Here is a 22,730-nt window from a genome sequence, read left to right on the forward strand (position 1 = left end):
CAGTATACAATTGGCATGTATGGGGCAGTAAGGTAATATATAGGGCACTGTATAATGAGATAGATATATGTATGTACATATCTGTACATATATCAGCACAGTAATATAGGATACATGGTATATAGTAATAGTATACATTGGCATGTATGGGGCAGTAAGGTAATATATAGGGCACTGTACAGACACCCTATTAATAGATGTGTCAGCCCTGCACCAGGCAGCCCCGCCCCCTCGGCTGACGTCAGGCAGAGGGCTGGTGGAGGGAGGTGGCTCACACCCGGCAGGTGATTGGTGAATGGCTGAGGCGTGCGGAGGGAAGCAGGGGTGACGTCACGGGCCAGGATGCGGAGATATAAGTGCGGCAGGGGGCGGGGTTTGGGTCTCGTCTGGGTGAGATCGGCAGGTGTGTGAGCCGGGATATCAGTGCAGGTATGGCTCGGTGGGGGAGGCGGCTCTGCGCTGGTGGGCTGCTGCGGATGGGGAGGGGCGGCTCTGTGCTGCTGATGTGATGGGGATGATTATTGGGGAGGGCAGGGATGCTGGGTGGGCCTCTCCTTCCTATCACCGCGTCTCTGGCTGACTGCATTTGTCTCATCCGCTTCTGCACTAGATGTCCCAGCATGATCTGCACTACCTGTCCCAGCATGCTCTGCCTGCTCTCTACTGATGGCTAATGATGCTACTATGGCCTTTAACTATAGTAAACCAGACCTGAACTCAGAACGTCATCTCTGCTCTAAAAGATAAGTAACAGCCCAGCCTAATCTTTAAAGAAAAAACATTTCTGTTACAATACATCCAATAAATCTGCAGTGTGTCTACTTCCTGCTCTCATGGAATCAGGTATAGGGTTAACATCCTGTGCTTACAAATTAACAGCTCTGCTGTAGCAGAGGAGATTCCTGAGCTGACAACTGAGAGATCAAATTATAGTGGTGATTAGTGTCAGATGTGGGGGAAATAGGCTAAACTCTCTAAATACATACAGGGGATGTTACTCTGTTTTTCTTCCTTTCTGTGCAAGAGTTCAGGCCTACTTTAAAGTGGACCTGAACTCTTGCACTGGACAGAAGGAACACTGATAAATGCATCCTGTATGTATTTAGGGTTTAGCCTGTCTGATTCCCCCTCCTCTGAGTATAATCACATGTTGTAATTTGATCCCTCAGCTGTCAGCTGACTGTCATGGCAGAGAGGCTAATTTGAAAGCACAGAATGTTAATATGTCTGCTTTGATGGAAGTAGATGCACTGCAGATTTATTGCATGAATTGTATCTGCTTTAACAATGTTTTTCTTTAAAGGTTATTAGGCTGTTGCTTATCTTTTAGAGCAGATGAAGTTCTCAGTTCAGGTCCACTTTAACATCCTCTGCACTACAAATACCAGCATGCTTTGCCTGGTCTCTGCTGTACATAAAGTTGTGCATCCTCCTCTACACTTCAAGTACCAGCATGCTCTCTGCTGTGCATAAAGCGGTGTTAACTTGTGCTCTGCACTACATGTTCCAGCATGCTCTGCCTGCTCTGTGCATAAAGCTGTGCGACCTCCTCTGCACTATATGTTCCAGCATGCTCTGCCTGCTCTCTGTGCATAAAGCTGTGCGACCTCCTCTGCACTATATGTTCCAGCATGCTCTGCCTGCTCTGTGCATAAAGCTGTGCGACCTCTTCTGCACGAAATGTCCCAGCATGCTCAGCCTGCTCTGTGCATAAAGCTGTGCGACCTCCTCTGCACTAAATGTCCCAGCATGCTCTGCCTGCTCTGTGCATAAAGCTGTGCGACCTCCTCTGCACTAAATGTCCCAGCATGCTCTGCCTGCTCTGTGCATAAAGCTGTGCGACCTCCTCTGCACTAAATGTCCCAGCATGCTCTGCCTGCTCTGTGCATAAAGCTGTGCGACCTCCTCTGCACTAAATGTCCCAGCATGCTCTGCCTGCTCTGTGCATAAAGCTGTGCGACCTCCTCTGCACTAAATCTCCCAGCATGCTCTGCCTGCTCTGTGCATAAAGCTGTGCGACCTCCTCTGCACTAAATGTCCCAGCATGCTCTGCCTGCTCTGTGCATAAAGCTGTGTGACCTCCTCTGCACTAAATGTCCCAGCATGCTCTGCCTGCTCTGTGCATAAAGCTGTGTGACCTCCTCTGCACTATATGTCCCAGCATGCTCTGCCTGCTCTGTGCATAAAGCTGTGCGACCTCCTCTGCACTAAATGTCCCAGCATGCTCTGCCTGCTCTGTGCATAAAGCTGTGCGACCTCCTCTGCACTAAATGTCCCAGCATGCTCTGCCTGCTCTGTGCATAAAGCTGTGCGACCTCCTCTGCACTAAATGTCCCAGCATGCTCTGCCTGCTCTGTGCATAAAGCTGTGTGACCTCCTCTGCACTAAATGTCCCAGCATGCTCTGCCTGCTCTGTGCATAAAGCTGTGCGACCTCCTCTGCACTAAATGTCCCAGCATGCTCTGCCTGCTCTGTGCATAAAGCTGTGCGACCTCCTCTGCACTAAATGTCCCAGCATGCTCTGCCTGCTCTGTGCATAAAGCTGTGTGACCTCCTCTGCACTAAATGTCCCAGCATGCTCTGCCTGCTCTGTGCATAAAGCTGTGCGACCTCCTCTGCACTATGTGTTCCAGCATGCTCTGCCTGCTCTGTGCATAAAGCTGTGCGACCTCCTCTGCACTAAATGTCCCAGCATGCTCTGCCTGCTCTGTGCATAAAGCTGTGCGACCTCCTCTGCACTAAATGTCCCAGCATGCTCTGCCTGCTCTGTGCATAAAGCTGTGCGACCTCCTCTGCACTAAATGTCCCAGCATGCTCTGCCTGCTCTGTGCATAAAGCTGTGTGACCTCCTCTGCACTAAATGTCCCAGCATGCTCTGCCTGCTCTGTGCATAAAGCTGTGCGACCTCCTCTGCACTGTGTTCCAGCATTCTCTGCTGTGCACAAAGCTGTTCTCTTCTGCTCTGCACTATATGTTCCAGCATGGTCTTCCTGCACTCTGCTGTGCTTCCTCCTCTGCTTTGCACTACATGTCCCAGCATGCTTTGCCTGCACTATTATTGCTACTTTCCTGTGTTACATGTGCTCACCAGTGGCTGCCTCATTCTCAGGGACGGATCAAGGCCAAGTTGCGCCTGGGGCAAGGTCAGGTTTTGGCGCCTAAAGGTCAGGTTTTGGCGCCTGGGGCAAGGTCAGGTTTTGTCGCCTAAACTGCCTTTCATTTTGCTGCCTTTTTAAGAATTCAACAAACTGCGCCTGGGGCAAGATACCCGCTTGCCCCCCCCCCCCCAGATCCGTCCCTGCTTCATTCTTTAGGGTTTGGTTGGTTTCTCCATTGATTGTAAAGTTGTTGTTGTTGTTTTAAATGTTCTACCTTTAGATTTTCTACTATCTTCTACACCTGGGATTAAAAATGAATACAGTGTAACACTACCTATACATCTTTGGTACCCTAAGGCGGCTGCTATTAGAACTTCATCAAAACAGCGCTAACTCTCCTCCTAACAATGTAGGATGAAGCTTTTTTATTTTATTTTTTTCCATTGAAATTTAGTTTAACCATATTGTTTAGTGTTCACTGTCAGATTTAAAGGTAATCTGAGACAAATTACAGCTCAGGTTTTATACTTACCTGGGTCTTCCTCCAGCCCCCTTTGGTCCCTCAGTCTCCCCAGGCTGCTCCTGCCCCCCCCTCCCGCTAGATGGGCTGGTACTCGGGGTGAGTAGCAGGTGCCTGGCCCCACACTACCCCATAGCGCTCCTGTGGCCGGAAGCGTTCTGCGAGTGCTCCCAGCCAGGAAGCGTGACTCAGCCAGAGTACTGGGTTGTCCAGCGGGGGACATGGGAGGCCTGGGGAGACGGTGAGGGACCAAGCGGCCTCGAGGGGGTAGAGGAAGACCCAGGTAGTTAGGTAAGTATAAAAGCTTAGATGTACTTTTGTCTCCGGTACACTTTAAATGTGATCTGAAAAAAGAGAACTATTCCTGCTGGTTTCCATTTGTACGGTTTTCTCTGTGATGCCAGAAGTGAGGGCTCTTGCACACCAAAAATCGCAAAACGCAAATGTGTTTTGCAATTTTACACTATGGGCTCATCAAAAATGCAGCAGAACTACGATTGCCTTTTTGAAAAATCGTAAATGCATTCCCATGATTCCAACTGTACCTTTACTGTACTTGTTTGGAAAATCGCAAGCCTTTTCAAAAACAAACCGGAATGCAGCCGGTATGAAAGGGCCCTGGCGTCACTTCTGCGCTTTCTTCTGTAAAGGGAGGGAAAATTCAATTACCTTCTGGTCATAGTGTCCTTATCTGATCTGTAAAGGGGAGTTTCTGGTTGCATTTGAGCTAAGCGTGTAAAGGTGCGTACACCCGCACTACGGCCGCCTTTTATGCTAATGCTCCACCTCTACGGCAGAGTTCACAATGGATGGATAAAAAGCTGATCTAAAAAACAAAAATTACATCCCCAGCAAAAGCAGTGAGGCTCTCATTGGATTACAACAGGTAAATTGGAACCCTCCCACAAACCAGGGTGGATTCTTATGGGTCAGTTGCAATCTAGTGGGAGCGTCATGCTTATTAGAAGCTATGGGGCTTGAAAATGTATACTGGCAATTTTTTTTTTTTTTTTTTTTTTTTCCCCCCATGCGGTGGGCTGAGAGGCGGTGCCAGCAGAGATGGGAGTACCCGGATGTGATGGGCAGAGCCGGGACAAGGTCCTCCGACACCCAAGGCTGAGACACCAAAGTGCGCCCTCTCCATCCCTCCCACCCCAGCCGTCACTACTGATTGCTATTAGACTAAGAGGCGCCCCAGGGCCCCAACACTGTAATCTCTAGTTATCTGGCTTGCAGTCACTGCCATGTATCCCCTTTTCTTATTTCTCTCTGCTTAAAATACAACAGGGGAATGATAGCTGGGTGAGTTGTGTGCCCCCCTCCTACACTGCGCCCTGAGGCTGGAGCCTCTCTCGCCTTTGCCTCATCTGGACCCTGCAACCCTCCTACACTGCGCCCTGAGGCTGGAGCCTCTCTCGCCTTTGCCTCGCCCCCTCCTACACTGCGCCCTGAGGCTGGAGCCTCTCTCGCCTCTGCCCGGCCCTGGACGGTGGCAAATATGTGGTGACCAGCCTCGTGCGATCACTCTGTCCAATATCATAGGCTACCATCAGTGTTACCAACTGTTAGTAAATTTACTGAAAGTCTGTTTAAAAAAAGGAAATCTGGGCTAGCTGTAAAATCTGTGATAACTTTGTGGGGTCAGTGTTTAAAAAAAACAACAAAAAAAACCCCTTCCTTAGATTAACTGAACTTGCTGCTTTATTAGTTCACTAGTAAAAAGGCCCGCCCATTAAACGGGTGCTAGGTCACAGCCGCTACCCCCACAATGCATGCACATGCGTGTCCCGTTTGCTCGTTCCCCACCGCTGTCTGAAGTATATGCACACAGGGAGCTGCTTGCTTGGCAGTGGGAAAAAGCTGTTATTTCCCACAATGCAATGAGAACCTCTGTGAACCACACACAGCAAACTGTCAGATCCGGCCCTGTGTTCTAACTGTCCTGGCGGCGCACATGCTCAGTACAGAGGCCAGGTACACACACAACCATTCAGTTGATGACGCAGGGACACTTGCATGTTATTGTATAGGATGTCACTCTGGCATGTACACTGCTCTAGCTAAAGGTGGCGATATGTCTATAGACTTGGCCAGTCTACCAATAGATTTGATAAAAATTGGTACCAATAAAAATTGTCAATTTGACTAATGACCTGAATGGATCAGACGTGCTGAAAAATCTCAGGCCAATTTGCTCAATTGGGGGTGTGTGACGGTAGCGGCGTGAAAATCTCAAACGACAAAAGTGACAAACACTCGGTCGTGCCCTCCTTCGCTAACAGCTAACGCTCCAGATCCGCTGGTGGTCGAACAAAATTTTCCGCCTGATTTTCGGATGGAAACCGGTCGATCGGTTTGTGTTATCAATTTCACAGCTGATTGAATCTCATTGATCGAATCTGCTGTCTATCGGCAGGAAATCGAGTCAGTGTATGGGCACCTTAACTGGCCTTACACTAAAGTCACTGGCCCACAATAAGCATGCAGATCAGATGCTGTGACTCTGCGCTGACACCACTGGCTGCATGCTTGTTGCAGTTCAGCATGACAGCCAGGAAACTAGCATGGTTTATAAGGGAATAAATTATGGCAGCCTAAATAACCCACTCACCTCAGGTTCCCTTTAATACCCCCAGACTAGTTTTTCTGTAGTCTGTTAAATCATTTGACAGCACTGCAGTCTGGAAGAGAGTCCTGCTATAAAATTCTATGTCATTAGAGGCATTGCTGTGGTAACTGGCTGCCCACACAGTGCAGTATTAGTGCCAGGCTGGCACCTCAAGCTGCAGAATGAGCTGAGAGATTGAGGTGGGGCGTATGGCACATTCCTGTCACCTTCCTCACACCTTCCAAGTCCCAGCATGTAGTAATGAGGATAAAATGCAGGATGCCCGTCGCACAGTGGGTCCACTGTTGTGTTCTCAGCATCTGGTGGCATAGTCTCCATGTCTGTCTCTGCCGGGGGGGCACACTTCCAAAACTCAGGCATTCCTCCACAGAACAGATGAGGCTTTGATTTGGCCTGGTCAGTCATTACAGGTTTAGGGATATTGTCTTTTTGCCAGCTGTCATTGAACTTGTGAAGGTGAAGCCTTTTTTGTATTAATTTTGGGAGTTCAAGGTAGCTGGGCGTTTGCTGGGTGTGTGCTGTGTGACCACTGGCTGCAGTGTGGGAGTGTAGGGAGGACTGTACTGCAGCAGCCAATGAGGCGCCGGCTTATAATCTGCACGTAGGCGCCCGCCCCTCTGCTGTCACTCCAGCTGCAACCTACAGTGTGACGTCACCACCAGCTGAGCAGGTTTCCTGAGTTTGCTGACAAATGGAACTAACCTGAAGACTGGATTGCATCATTCATATTTGAAGGGCCAGAGGATAGAGGGAGTTTTAGATGTTAGATGTACTTTAGAGGAACTGTAGTGAAAATAACCAAATGAACTGCTTTTTAAAAATGTTAGTATTTATTTAGTCAATGTTTGCGTATTGTAAAATCTTTTCTCACCTTGATTCACATTCAGAAATATATTACAGGTGGTGACCAATTTAGTCCTGTCAGGTGATCTTTGTGGAATGTTGGTTTACGGAAAGTTCTAAAGCCGGTACAAACTATACTGTCTCCCAGAATGCTCTAGGAGAAGAATTCTGCATGGCTGGGCTGCATTCAGCATACGGCTGTGTAGGAAGTGTTTGTGTAGCTGAAACCAGAAAAATTACCATGAAAGGGGGAAAATTGAATTGTATGCATGTTTAAAAATCTAAAAAATGGTAATGACTTGGGAACTTTGGCTGGTATTTTGTGCTACTCCCAGTGTGCAGCAGACAGTTATCCAGTGCTTCTGTAAAGCCCAGTACACACTGAGCAACTTCATGTCAGAGCTCCACTTGATCATTTCAAACTGGTCAGATCAACTCTTAAAGGGGACCAAACACAATTTCTCCTTCTCCCCCCTGGTTTCTAATGGCTATAGTAGCTGCCATGTTCCCCCTCCCCTTCTAGCTGTCCATTATATATCCTGGAGAATCTATAGAATGGATTACCACCACAAGACCAATAAACGGCTAATACTTTGGCTGAGGAAGGGCCCCTCTGGCCCAAGGGCCCTGATGCGGTCGCTACCTCTGCAGCACCTATTGCTACACCACTGCCTGTTGCCTCCCGGACAGGCTGGTAGGATATATGCACTCTCGCCGCTTGTTCCCCTTGCTTTTAATGCTTGTTCCTGGATTTGCGCACCGGGCCCTGCCTGACATGTTTCGTCCCCTCACGACTCATCAGAGGCATCTACTAAGGCGTATACTGAGGATTCTGCAATACTTGGGGATGGCACCACAATTATGATGGAACAGCCTTTCCCAACCTTTCTACCCTGGAGGAACCCTGCAAATAACTTTTTGATCCCAAGGAACCCTGGGCCCTGCAAACAATGTTTTGATCTCAAGGAACCCCTGCAGTTACGGTATGTTGCAGGAGGCGTGGTTTTTAAAGTATGTGTGGCTGTTTATTTCACTACCCCCTATTACACTGCCACTCATTATACTGTCTCCTGACCCCCCCAAATTAGTGCTTGTTACAGTACCACCTATTATAGTGTACTCTATACTTCCACCATGATGGGGGGAAAATTCCAAGGAACCCCTGCAGAGTACTCAAGGAACCCTGGTTGAGAGCCTGTGATGGAACATTGCTATAGGGTGGGGATAATTTTTAGCTACAGATCTTCCAATCAGGAGTCCTAACTATTAAGGAGTTGGAGTAGGGGTAGTGAGCAATGCAGATTAGGGGCAAGATAGCAGGATTCTGGATTCTGTAGTACAGCATTTGCTGCTGTCAGAGTGCATCTCGGCACACGTTTGTAGACATTCTGTACTGCTCTGTAATCTGACCTGTTCAGCTATAATTTAATAAAAAAAAATCACTTATAACCAACACAAAATCTTCCTTTTATTTGCTTATGCTAAACATGGTGTGTCCTGGTCTGGATAGCCAGTGAATTAAACTGGCATCTGTGACTCCTCTAACCTCTGAAGCAAGGTGTTGGGTCACATGGGGCCACTTGCGGTTATGACCTCTGTAAATGCTAAGCCGGGGTTTAGACTGGGTGCACAATGCTGTGATCCCTGTCTGGCATTGCTGTAGTGAATGCTGATCTGGGTACAGCCAGGATCCACATGACATCAGTTCACAGGAAGTGGCCGGTGATGCTGGGCTTGTGTGATTACTCCCTGATGGGCGAAGGAACTCTGATGGGGTATGAGAACATGGGATTACTTGATAGTCCCCCTTAGAAATTGTATAATTAAAAGGGTTGACTGGAGTTTCTGCTCCCTTTTGGAGAGGAAATGGGAGGACTAGATCTCTGCTAGGCTTTTTGCTTCCTGTGACCAGGGCCGGGCCGAGGCATAGGCTGGAGAGGCTCCAGCCTCAGGGCGCAGTGTAGTAGGGGGCGCAAAATTCATTCAGCTGTCATTCCTAATTGTGTATGAAGCAGAAAAAAATAAGAAAAGGGGATACATAGCAGTGACTGCAAGCCAGATAACTAGATATTAAGGTGTTGGGGAGGTTGTGGGCCCTGTGGCGCCTCTTAGTCTAATAGCAATCAGTGTGTGACAGCTGGGGTGGGAGCGATGGAGGGGCACACAATGGTGTCTCAGCCTTGGGTGCTGGAGGACCTTGTCCCTGCTCTGCCTGTGACCCAGAGGCTGTTTTCCCTGCACTTTATGTGGTGTTGAAGGATCACAGAATGGGTTGATAGGCAAGAACTATGTTACTGCTGCGTCGGCCCGAAAGCCATGTTAGTCTGTGTTTTTTTTTTTTTTTTTTTTTTTTTTTTTTTCCCCTCACGGCAAATAGTTTTCATATTGCGTAATCTCCTTTTAACAAACCTTCCTGAACATGGACCTTCCCTCTTGCACAGGACAGAAGTAAAACTGATCTGAAGGGCTAATATTCCTTCTGTTTAATTGGCTGTGTTATTGATATGAGATCAAATTACAACTTGTAATTAGTCAGATGAGGGGGAATAAGACAGGCTAAACTTTTTAAATACATACAGGGTGCATTTCTCTATTTTCCTTCTGTCCTATGCTAGAGTTCAGGTCCACTTTAAAAGTCTGTCTGCTTTGTGCAAACTTCTATCTGCAGGACACTTGTGCTGAACTGTTTTTTGAAGCGTCTAGTTCAGTTTCATGCTGTCAGTGAGTGAAAAGTATGTGACCCTACTGCATCTATTACCAGCAGTGTTGGGGTGGAGGCTCACACTGCACCAATCAGATCTCACAAAACTGCAGACCAAGTTCATTTACAAGCCTGGAGCTGGTGTGCGTTGCGGGATGTTTTTATCCTTCAAGTCCTAACTCTTTCCCAGTTCTTCTCAGACTGTTTACAAAGAGAAATCACCTGCTAAGCCTGGAGGCACCAGGGCCTCACTAGTGGCAACCTCCAAACCAGACACAAAGCCACCTACCTTTTATGATTGAGCCTATTTGGATGTTTGGCTATGTGGTGCCTTGTGCTACTAGAGTACCTCGTTCAAACGTTGGCCAGGACACTACCAGGTTTCCCCGAAAATGAGACTTTTTTTTTTTTTTTTATGTATTTTTGCACCAAAAGATGTTGGGGCTTATTTTCAGGGGATGTCTTGTATTTCTATGAAACCACAAGTTCTGTGCTGTCGTCCTGACTTCCACACTGTCCTGCCTCTTCCTCTGCTGGATCCACCTCTTGTGTGTCCCCTTGTACCTTCGGTGTCCCTCTGTACTCGTGTCAGCTTTACCCTTAACTCCTATGTCCCTTGTAACTCTGTCCTCCTGGTGTCCCCCTCTGTACCGTTGTCTTTCCCCGATGTCCAACTGCATCTTCTTCTTTCCCCCAGCTCCATGCTGATGTGTCCCTTATCTTCAGCCTATGGGGAAGATCATGAGTAGCAGAGGGTGCAGGGATTGGCCCAATGAAGGACCCTTATGCTGGATACACATGGTGCGTTCCCGAACTCTATTTCCCGCTTGATTCCCGTCGACTTGTTTGTTTCCTATATGTCCGATTTTCATTTCGATGGATCGTTAGGTCGATTTGGCATACTTTACATGCGAATCGACCCAGCGATCCATCAAAATGAAAATCGGACATGTTGGAAACTAATTGAGCGGGAAATAGAGTACGGGAACGCACCGTGTATCCAGCATTAGTTCTGCCCATGAGACCCCAACCCCCCCACCTTTCAGGGTAGGGCTTATATTTCCAGCATGCTCTAAATTCCTGCTAGGACTTACTTTCAGGCCATGTCTTAATTTAAGGGAAAGGGGGTATCTGCGCAGTTTGAAATCCTCCTGGTAACTTACGTTTGCATGGGGTCTCTCCAGGCACTTTAGGCTTCTCCCATATTAAACTTGTTGGTAGGTTTAATGGTTGCAGGTGCACCCCTCAGTTCAGCTCACTCAGCCAGCAATTCCCCCAGGTAACCTTACAAGGGCTAGCTGTGAGCCCCTTGGTTCACCTGATTGAGATGGTACGCTGCCCCATACACCTCCAATTCAGACAGTGCTTCCAAATGACCTCACCAGGCCAGTCTATGCACTCCTCAGTACAGCTCCGAACCCCTGTCCTAGTGATGTCTGCCAATGTCTCAGTGGTCCCTGCGTATCACCGTTGGTACGAGAGAAGAGCGCAAGAATCTACACTGCTTGCTCTAACCAGAGAGGTTGTCTGGCATTCGGCTTTGTTGGGAAGCATAGTGGATAGCACTCGCCTTGTGGCATTGTCTATATGGCATTTGTATGGTCTTCTGTGTTTTTTTTTCATGGGTTTCCTCTGAGCACTCTTGTTTCTGCCCATGTCCCATACTGGTAAATTGGTTATGGCCTTAGAGCAGGTGTCAAACCAGTCCTACGAGGGCCGAGATCCTCACACATCTTTGACACAGCTCAAATGAATGGATTGATGGGTGTGAATCAGGAAAGGTGTGGTCCATCAGGTAGAACACATTCCTCTTTCTCAGTCCATCCTAAACACTGGCATGGATCCGGCCCTCCAGGCCTGGAGTTCGACACCTGTGCGTAGAGTATGATGGTAATTATGGTAGGATTATAGTGTGGGCTCCTCTGAGGACAGTCAGTAACGTGACTATGTACTCTGTAAAGTGCTGCAGATGTCAGTGCTATATAAATGCAGAATAATATTATATGATGGTAGGACATTAGACCTTGACTATGGTAGAGATTAGATTGTGAGCTCCTGAGGACAGTCAGTGACACGGCTATGTACTCTGTAATGTGCTGCAGGAGATGTCTGTATGTGTACATGAATTTTGGACGTTACAATCTGGCATAGGAAAATTGCAGATCGAGTATCTGTACATTTTCCAATATTCTATTAACGTATTCATGTTCAATAGCAAAATTTCAAAGTTTACTATAGCCAAACCTAACCCTATTGTTACTGAACCCTCCACAACTGATGCCTAAGACCCTTCCCCCCCCCCCCCCTTTTTAGTGCCAGCTTGTCAATACTTTCAATTAAAGAGGCCCTGAGCGGTGCCCAAAAAATAGAAATTTGGACTTAGGGCCGGTGCACACCAAAAACCGCTAGCAGATCTGCAAAATGCTAGCAGATTTTGAAAGGTTTTTTTTTTATTTTTCTATGGCGTTTTGCGGATTGCTGCTGCGGTTTTCAGTATAGTAGATTTCATATATTGTTACAGTAAAGCTGTTACTGAACAGCTGCTGTAACAAAAACGCCGGCAAAACCGCTCTGAACAGGCGTTTTTCAGAGCGGTTTGCGTTTTTCCTATACTTAACATTGAGGCAGAAACGCATCTGCAATCCAAAAAATGCCTCATCCAGGCATTTTTCGTTTCTGCAAAATGCCTCCCGCTCTGGTGTGCACCACCCCATTGAGATACATTGACCAAGCGGATCCGCAGCCGCAAGCGGCTGCAGAAACGCTGAAAAAGCCGCTCGGTGTGCACCAGCCCTTTCCTGGGGCTTCCTCCAGCCCTCTGTAGGCTGCAAGGTCCCCCAGCCGCCACCTTCCTTTCTGCAATTTCACTGGCGGCTCTGGGTAATCAGCAACTTCAGCTGAAGTCACACATGCGCGCCCTCTTGCGTCCTCATGCTGGTCGACGCAAGCGTCCTGCACATGTGCAGTTTTTTCTAGACAGAACCGATGTGACAGGTGCTCAAACGCAACTTCGTTCGAAATTGATAATTACCGGAGCTGACTGTGGAAAGGAAAGGTATGCCAGGGGCCTATGGGGGGGGGGGGGGGGGGGGGGATTGGCTGGGAGAAGCCCTATGCAAGTCCAAATTCTGTTCAGGGTCCCATCTAAGTCTATGCTGGTGCCCGATTTTATGGTCTGTGCTGTATTAATACGTATGGTAATCTATAAGCATTTAAAATCTGACAGAACAGACTGCCAAAAAAAAAAAAAAAAAAAAAAATTGTAACATGCCACCCTCCCTAACGGCAGTTAGACTTAGCAACTGCCATTCAGGAAATGCTTTTGAAAACCCTGAGAATCCCCATGAGAAGATGGACTAGTCGAAAACCTGCTATACTGATCCTTTTTTAGGCATGGGTCACACTTGTCTTTCAGTTTCTACACTTTTCAGAAAACTGAAATACAAGTGTGACCTCTACCTTACAACAGCTAATGTAATTTATAGAGAAAACGGACAAATTGCGCAAGATGTCAGTTTTTTTTTCTGCGTGTGAAATCTGCATTCAAGTGTGACCTAGCTCATTGATTAACATGAGTTCTCAGTTGAAAACAGTTTTTTTCTGTGCAGAAAACGCGCACGAAAGCCGACAAGTGTGACCCCTGCCTTAAAGTTCACGATCTGCAGTTGGAAGCTGGGCAAAATCAGTTGCTCCATCAGAATAACTTGGAAAAGTCAATTTGAACAGCCACAGCCAAAGTGACGTTGCAAAGTGTTGACCCAGCAGGCTTATCTTGGTCCTGGGTGTTTACATGGTCATCATTGCGCACGACTGGATAAGAAGTATTTGGCATGGAGAGCTGTTTCAGCAGTTATTGACGCGGTTATATTGTGCTGTGGGGGAGTATGAGTAGTACAAACGACTGCCGCTCAGAACTTTCCTTTTTTCTGTACAGGAAGTGTGACAACTGCTCAACGCCTCAAGAATGTTTTCCAAACTCATCCAGAGACGCACCGTGGGTGCTGCGCTCAACCTCCGCGCCAACCTAAGCTCCGCCGGACCAGCTGCCACAGAGAGCTCCGTGGAGGATGGCCTGTCCTCAGAGTACGTCTATGACAGAGAGGCAAAGTATGGTGCCCACAACTACCACCCCCTACCTGTCGCCTTGGAGCGTGGCAAAGGTTTGTGTTTTTTTTTATTTTTTTTATTTTTTTTTAGGTGGTTTGGTGTTTCCCACTGCTGCTTATTTTTAAAGAGGAATTGTTAAATTTTAAAATGTAAAACTCATACAAATAAGTTTCTTCCAGAGTAAAATGAGCCATAAATTACTTTTCTCCTATGTTGCTGCCACTTACAGTAAGTAGTAGAAATCTAACATTACTGACAGGTTTTGGGCTAGTCCATCTCTCCATAGGGGATTCTCAGCATGGCCTTTATTCTTTATAAAGACACTCCCTGAAATGGATTTGTACAAGGATGCTGGCCAGCCTCCCTGCTCACTACAATTTTTTTTTTTTATTTATTTTATTTATTTATTTTTTTTGTAGTTGGACGGAGCAGTTTGCCATTCACTAAGTGCATTTTTGAAAATTAAAGTGACTCTGTAACAAAAATTACGTTTTTTTTCTACCATCCTACATGTTCCTAAACCTATTCTAATCTGTTCTGGCTCACTGCAGCACTTTGTACTATCACCGTCTCTGTAATAAATCAATGTATCTTTCCCTTGTCAGACTTGTCGGTCTGTGTCTGGAAGGCTGCCAATTCTTCTGTGCTGGTCTGTTCCTCTATGCACACTCCAGTGTGTGTTTTATTTACATAAGCCAGTAGCTTCTCTGCTATCTTATCAGTGATAGAGTGCTGGATAAAAATCCTCCTCTGGAGGCTGTGAAAGGAGCTGGTCTGTCACATACTGAGGAATTAACGACATAGGCAGAGCTGTCTGCAGGAAGCCTGTAATGTTCAGTGCATGAGAGAAGGGGACAGAAGGTAAACACACAAATGATCTTTTGAGATTCAAAAGGAAAGCTGTATGCAGCCTACTTGTGTATGGATGTATTTTCTATGTGTGGACATATTGTACAGCAATCTACTTCCTGTTTTGGTGGCCATTTTGTTTGTTTATAAACAAACTTTTTAAAACTGTTTTTGACTACTTTTAATGCGGCGGGGAGCAGCGAAATTGTGACAGAGGGTGATAGATGTCCCCTAACACACTGGTATGTTTACTTTTGTGCGATTTTAACAATACAGATTCTCTTTAAGAAATTCCTGTGAACCCCCTTTGAGTCCAAAAATTGTCAGTTCTATCAAATTTCTACTACCTACTGTAGGTGGCAGCAACATAGGAGAAAAGTAATTTATGGCTCATTTTACTCTGGAAGAAACATAATTAACCACTTGCCGACCGCCCACAGCCGATCGGCGGCAAGGGCGGGGCCCAAACGACCGCAATACGCCCATCGGCGGTGGCGTCAGCGGGCGTGGTTATGCGCCGATCGCGTGACGCGATCAGGCGCCGGCTACAGGCTCCGCCCCCCTTGCACAGTAACCCGCCGGCCATTCGGAAGCACCGGCAGGTTACTAGCGTCCAGATCGCCGCAAACAAAGTGTATAATGCGTTTTGTATACAAAGCGTATTATACAGGCTGCCTTCTGCCCTGGTGGTCCCAGTGATCGAGGGACCACCAGGGCAGGCTGCAGCCCCTCAGTAAGCACCCAAGCACATCTCACCCCCCCCCCTTCCCTCTGATCGCCCACAGCACCCCCCCAATCACCCATCAATCACTCCCTGTCACTATCTGTCAACACTTTTTTAGATTGGTCCCTAAACTGCCCCCTGGGGGCTCCTCATCACCCCCCCCCCCCCCCTGTGTACTGTATAAATCTATCCTCCCTGTAATCATCTGTCAATCACCAGTCAATCACCACCTGTCATTGCCACTTATCAGATCAGATCCTAACCTGCCTCTTACGGGCACACCATCAGATCGCCCGCAGACCTACCCTCAGATCACCTCCAAAGTGCATTGTTTACATCTGTTCTGCCATCTGATCACCCCCTGTCACTGCTACCCATCAGATTAGACCCCCTATCTGCCCCTAGGGCACCCAATCACCCGCCCACACCCTCAGAACGCCCTCAGCCATGATCACCTCGCCAGTGCATTGCTTGCATCTATTCCCCCCCCCCCTTCCCTCTAATCACACCTTGAGACACCCATCAATCACCACCTGTCACCCCCTAGCACACCTACCCATCAGATCAGGCCCTAATTTGCCCCGTGTGGGCTCCTGATCACTCGGCCAAACCCTCAGATCCCCCACAGACCCCCCTTCCAATCACCTCCCCAGTGCATTGATTGCATCTATTTTCCCCTCTAACCACCCCCTGAGACACCCATCAATCACCTCCTGTCACCCCCCCCCCCCAGCACTCGTATCCATCAGATCAGGCCCAATACAACCTGTCATCTAGGAGGCCACCCTGCTTATGACCGGTTCCACAAAATTCGCCCCCTCATAGACCACCTGTCGTCAAAATTTGCAGATGCTTATACCCCTGAACAGTCATTTTGAGACATTTGGTTTCCAGACTACTCAGTTTTGGGCCTGTAAAATGCCAGGGCAGAATAGGAACCCCACAAGTGACTCCATTTTAGAAAAGACACCCCAAGGTATTCTGTTAGGTGTATGACGAGTTCATAGAATTTATTTTTTGTTAAGTTAGTGGAAATTGCTTTTTATTTTTTTCTCAGTGTCATTTTTCACTCATGACAAAAATAAAATCTTCTATGAACTCACCATACACCTAACGGAATACCTTGGGGTGTCTTCTTTCTTAAAATGGGGTCACTTGTGGGGTTCCTATACTGCCCTGGCATTTTAGGGGCCCTAAACCGTGAGGAGTAGTCTTGAACCCAAATGTCTCAATGACCTGTGAATAGGACGTTAGGCCCCTTAGTGCAACTAGGTTGCAGAAAAGTATTGCACATGTGGTATTGCCGTACTCAGGAGAAGTAGTATAATGTGTTTTGTAGTGTATTTTTACACATACCCATGCTGGGTGGGAGAAATCTCTCTGTAAATGGGTGTGTGTGTCAGTCTTTTACAGAGATTTCTCCCACCCAGCATGGGTATGTGTAAAAATACACCACAAAACACATTATACTACTTCTCCTGAGTACGACGATACCACGTGTGGCACTTTTTTTTGCACCCTAACTGCGCTAAGGGGCCTAAAGTCCAATGAGTACCTTTAGGATTTCACAGGTCGTTTTGCGACATTTGGTTTCAAGACTACTCCTCAAGGTTTAGGGCCCCTAAAATGTCAGGGCAGTATAGGAACCCCACAAATGACCCTATTTTAGAACTCTGGTCCTGCAGAACTTTTGCTGGTTTTTGAGGCGATTCAGCCTCAATGTTATGTATAGGAAAGTGGAAAACTGCTCTGAAAAAAACGCTAGATCAGAGCGGTTTTCCAAGCGTTTTCATTACAGAAGCTGCTCAGTTACAGTACTGTAACAAAATATAAAAATTACACCAAAACACTCCAAAAATCACTAGGCATGTTTAGAAAATCGCCTTGCACATGCCTAGAATCGCTCTGAAAAACCTCTTCAAATACCGCTAGTGTTTGCAGATCTGATAGCGTTTTTGGTGTGCACCGGCCCTCACCTGATTTTAAAGTGAACTGTAGGTGAGTTATATGGAGGCTGCCATATTTCCTTTTACAATACCAGTTGCCTGGCAGTCCTGCTGATCCTCTGCCTCCAATACTTTTATCCATAGACCCTGAACAAGCATGCAGCAGATCAGGCGTTTCTGACATTGTCCAGAACTCATGAGCTGCAAAATGCAATCATTGGAGCCTGCATGCCATACAGATAACCAGTCAGGTGTTTCCATTCCAGGCGTGTATGTGTGGGATGTGGAAGGCCGGAGATACTTTGACTTCCTGAGCGCCTACAGTGCTGTGAATCAGGGCCATTGTCACCCCAAGATCCTCGATGCATTGAAGTCGCAGGCTGAGAAGCTGACCCTCACCTCCAGGGCTTTCTACAACGATGTCCTCGGAGAATATGAAGAATATATCGCCAAACTGTTCAACTATAACAAAGTACTCCCCATGAACACAGGTGGGTATGGAATACTGAGGAAGCTGTTATTAATTATTGTTACATCTTCAGTAGCACTATACATTGTACAAAACAAGTGTCAAGACACTGTACAGTCATGACATCCAGCAATAAAGTACAAACCTAGTTGATGTGTGAATTGAGATTGCTAAAATTGGTACGTGTTCATATGGCAAATTACAGCAAAATAAGAAACCGTAGGAGGAGGTCCCTGCCCTTGCAAGCTTACAATCTAGAGTAGTGGGGTGGAAACAGAGGACACGCAGGGGTTAACGGATGAGGCGGCTACGTATAGCATCTTATAGGCTTGTCTGAACGGGTGCGTTTTGAGTAGGTCTGAAAATGTCCAGGCTTGAAGCATGACTGATGGGCTGTGGGAGAGAATTCCAAAGGAGAGGTGTTGCTCATGAGACGTCCTGGATGGGGTAATGAGAGGAGGTGACCAAGCTAGAGGACAAAAGTGTCTCCTGGGAGGAGCGAAGGTTCCGGGCGGGGGGGGGGGGGAGTACCTGGAGATTGAGTTAATGTACGGAGGTGACAGCTTGTGTGGAGCTTAGTATGATGGGATGAGAAGTTTGAGGGCCTATTCACACTTGAGCGGTTTGCCGGCGATTTTGGCAAAACTCTTAAACACTAGTGCTTTTGAAAGTGCTAGTGTAATGAAACCCTATGGGCCCGTTCTTACTTGGGCGATTTGCGCTAATCGCAAAAAGTCGCCTGCACAATTTTCAGGCGATTTCCCAGCAATCGTGTTTCAGTGCTACATAAGCGTTAAACGCAATCGCGTATAAATCGCCGTTGTGTCCAGTGTTTTTTTTCTTTCTGTTTTTCCACTGAAAAATCACTCGCACAACGCAGGCGGTAAGCGCCAGCGTTTTGCTCTTTCAAGTGTGAATGGGCCGTAAACTGGATCCTTTGGGTGATTGGCAGCTAATGGAGGAATTGGTAGAGAGGGGCTGCGTCAGATGAGAGGTGGATGAGGCGGGCAGCAGAGTTTAGCAGTGACTGGAGAGGTGCCAGTCTGCTTTTTGGTAGAGTAGGGTGTTACTGTAATCAAGACTGGATATGCTTACAGCATGCATATACTCTAACATCAGCAGTGTTTTCAGTGAGCAAGAATAGAACCTGCATAGTGATGGGCATAGTAGAGATGGGAAGTTCGGATCTTTTCAATGATCCGGATGATTCGAATCGGATCATTGAAGAGATCCGGATCTTTGATCCGAATCTCGGATCATTTTACTACCGGCACATTCGGGGGTGAAATGAATAGCAGGACAGGTCTTTCCCTGCTGTGGACAGGAGAAGGGGAGGGGGGTGGACACATAGAGAAGGGGAGAAGATGGACAGAGGGCAGGGAGTGGACAGAGAAGGGAGGAGGGACGAGCAGAGAGCAGAAATGGTTGTTTGCACACAATACCCACATGCTGCAATCATATGCTTTACATGTATTTCACCTATATGTTCATCTGTGTACTTTGAAAGCAAACGTCGCAGTGAAAGAAAGCATTCCCAGAAGTGAAGTGCAGCTGTTTAGTGCCGATTGCCCTGCAATCACAGTGCCTGCAAAGTTACTGAGCTGTGCTGAGCCAAAAGTTTCCAATGTGATCACTGTGCAGCACTACGGAACAGCCAGCCTATAATGGGCAGCACATTGCAGCCAGTATGTGTGCTCTACACATATCTGGCAGTGGCACCCATTTCCCCCCTCTTCTACCTGTGTGGCTGCAAGGCTGGCTCCCCTCCAACTCAGCGATCCATCCCTGCTCTGCTTCCAGGACCCCGCTGCCCGCTGGGAGGGGGCGTGTCGCTCCTTGCCCCGCCCCTTTTTCGATCCGAATCACTCATTTTGATGATTCGGATGATTCGACTCACAAAATAGATTTGGATCAAAGATCCGAATCGTTCATGATCCGGACAACACTAGGGCATAGACTGCAGGTCATGGTCAATGAGATGCAAAGTATATAGAGCATGGCATTGGTCCAGTCTCTCTTCCTGAAGTTTTTCATTGGCCCAGTTCCTCATTGAATACAGATTGCACACCATGGAGGGGGAGATGGGGTGGGGACAAGAGACTGCCTGCTCCAGGCTGGGACAAATTGTCTCACAGCTCAGCTAGCAATTCTGGATGCAGGAAAATGTGATGTCAGGACAAACTGTCCGCTAAGTTTTTGTTGTTGTTGTTGTTGTTGTTGTTTTTTTTTTTTGTTTTGTTTGTTTTTTTTTTTTTTTTAAGTTACAAGAATGGAGACACTTGCATAGGATTCGTTGCTTAGGAGACTAATACTTCTGTGTGTTTCAGGTGTTGAAGGAGGTGAAACCGCCTGTAAGCTGGCCAGGAAGTGGGCGTACACTGTGAAGGGAATCCCCAAGTACAAGGCCAAGATTGTATTTGCTGGTAAGTTGCGCTGATGTATTCTCTGGATTTGTGTTCACCCCATGACAGTGCCTTACCAATAGCCTATGCGATGGTGGTGGTGGTGGGGGGGGGGGGGGGTGCTATAGAGATCTGCCTCCCTCCACCTCTCTACCCAATCTTCTATGCATTGGGTACCTCCACCCCAGTTTTCATTGTCCAGCACAGCATGCCTTCCCTTGCTACCGATCAGTTTTCCTTGGCTTTCCCTCCTATATGGAATATCCAGGTCACTCTGTAGTTGTCATACGGTGCCACCAAAACAGAATTCTTTCCTAGATGGAAAAGCTCTGCCAGTATGTGTGACTTGTTCTGTGACCACGTCTCTTCCTGCACAACATAGAATTCCTCCATTCCACAAGGATTCAGGAAAACATGAACTATTCCTTACGATGGCACTTAAGTTGTGCAGAGCTTTGCACTCTTTTTTTTAAAGGGGAACTGTAACAAAGGATTGAACTTTATCCCAATCAGTAGCAGATTCCCCCTTTCCCATGAGAAATCTTCCTTTTCTGAAACAGATCAGTATGGCTGATATTTTAATGAAACTCCTCCCACAGTGTGATGTCAGGACTTATGCTGGGAATACACGTTTCGTTTTTGCCTTCGTTTTAGCCTTCGATTCGTTCAGTAAACGAATCGAGTGTTGAAAACGTATGTGAAAATAGTCATAATCTCATTATAGTTTCGATTAATAGACCCCAAAAACGAACGACTAGTGATCGAACATGTTTGATATTATCTCTCTTTATCCATCTAATTGCGCCATTGGTAGGCTTGATGGCTGTTCAGATCGCTTATATGTTCGTTTATGTTAGTCCGTCCCTGTAAAAAGGGAGTTTCGTTTCGTTTCTTTGCAGCCTTCGATCATTGGAAAAACGAAACCATCAGAATCGGGAAAAAAAACCGAAACCGTGGGTGGTGATATTAACCGTACGTTCGATTATTTCGGGAACGAAAAGGACAAAAGGCACAATCGAAACGAAGGCAAAAACGAAACGTGTATTCCCAGCATTAGGTCCTGATTACTGTCTGTGAGCCTTGTTGCATTGTGGCACATAACAGCTGTTTGTGTGTGCATGCTAGAAGTCACGTGGAACAAGAATACAGAAGCGGGGTCCTCTAGAGTCTAGACGAGCACTGTTAAAACAGCACAGGAGCTTTTGGTGCAGCAGGCGCCACCATAGGCTGTAATGGGAATTACAGCTATAGTGGTGCTAGCTGAGTAACTTGGGAGCTGTCAGACAGAACCCAAATTACTATAAAAAAACACTGATTCAGGCAATAGCTGGAAGCCGAATTACATAATTCACCACTATCCAGGGTGGCCTGAGGGGGAATAGTAATGCATACCGTCAGGACTTGTGCAGGAGCAGGCTAAGCCACCTACCGGCTGTGTCCTGCGGCCAAATCTCCCAGCAGCACATTCATAGGCATGCCATCTGGTCAATTGGCTGCAGCTGCACAGGTGAAATATATGAATACACCGGGGTGTGGGGGTTGCTTGGCCGTTGGAAACAGCTGTTACTTCCCCTTCCCACAATGCAACAAGGTTTACTGTCAGGACCATGACCTCGCACTGTGGGAGCGGTCTCGCCACAATATCAGCCACACAGACTTCCCCCCCCCCCCCCCCCCCCCCCAAAAAAAAATGTGCATCCCTCATCAGTAGAGGCTTCCCATGTCCCCTGCAGACCACAGCTTCTCGCCCTGACCCTCTGAAAGCTTGCGGCAGCGCTCCCATACATGAACTAGTGCAGCCACACTTTGGGGTCTCATGCCTGCTCAGTAGCATGGAGCCACTCGATGGAAAAAGCCAAACCTGATCTGTACTGTGCTACTGCGCTGGTGCAGGCCGTACTCTGTCTACAAGCCCTTGTCAAGTTTGAGGGGTCCCAGTGAAATGGGGATGGGGAAGCCTTTGGATTATCCAGACACTTCTCTGTACTGAGGTAAGTATAGCTAAATTGGGCTTTTTTTTTTTCCCCCCCCCCCTACAGGTCCCCTTTAACCACTTCGCATCCAGACCTTGTTTCCCCCTTATTGACCAGAGCAGTTTTGACGCTTTAGCGGTGTCCCTGTTTAAGCACCAATAACTTCATCTGTACTCGTGCCACATAAATGATCTATATATCTTTTTTTTTTTTTCAAGACAAACTAAGCTTTCATTGGGGGGTATTTGGTATCAAGTAAAATGTTCCTCTATATGCATGTTAATGGGGGAAAAGGGGGAATAAAAAAAGCAATATTTCTCAATTTTGCCCAATTTCTGTTTAAAAATAAAAAGTGCGATTGACATAAAAACTGCCACCAGTTAGTCGCCCCAGTATAGATATCCAGATGTGTCCCCAGTATCACCCCCCCCCCTAGTATAGCCAGATGTGTCCCCAGCATCACCCCCCC

General features: G+C 47.2%; 1 protein-coding gene across 1 annotated transcript in view; it reads left to right on the top strand.

Annotated features, from left to right (window-relative positions):
• The first annotated feature begins 335 nt into the window (after nucleotides 1-335).
• Nucleotides 336-22,730, top strand: part of OAT (ornithine aminotransferase) — a 35,858-nt gene continuing 13,463 nt past the window's right edge. The window contains exons 1-4 of the mRNA XM_068258297.1: nucleotides 336-429; nucleotides 13,726-13,951; nucleotides 17,684-17,908; nucleotides 20,214-20,309. Of these exons, the coding sequence (XP_068114398.1) occupies nucleotides 13,756-13,951; nucleotides 17,684-17,908; nucleotides 20,214-20,309 (517 nt within the window). The 5' untranslated portion in view covers nucleotides 336-429; nucleotides 13,726-13,755. The remainder of the gene's footprint in view (nucleotides 430-13,725; nucleotides 13,952-17,683; nucleotides 17,909-20,213; nucleotides 20,310-22,730) is intronic.

The sequence above is a fragment of the Hyperolius riggenbachi genome, chromosome 10 (assembly GCF_040937935.1).
Source record: "Hyperolius riggenbachi isolate aHypRig1 chromosome 10, aHypRig1.pri, whole genome shotgun sequence".
Lineage (NCBI taxonomy): Eukaryota > Metazoa > Chordata > Amphibia > Anura > Hyperoliidae > Hyperolius > Hyperolius riggenbachi.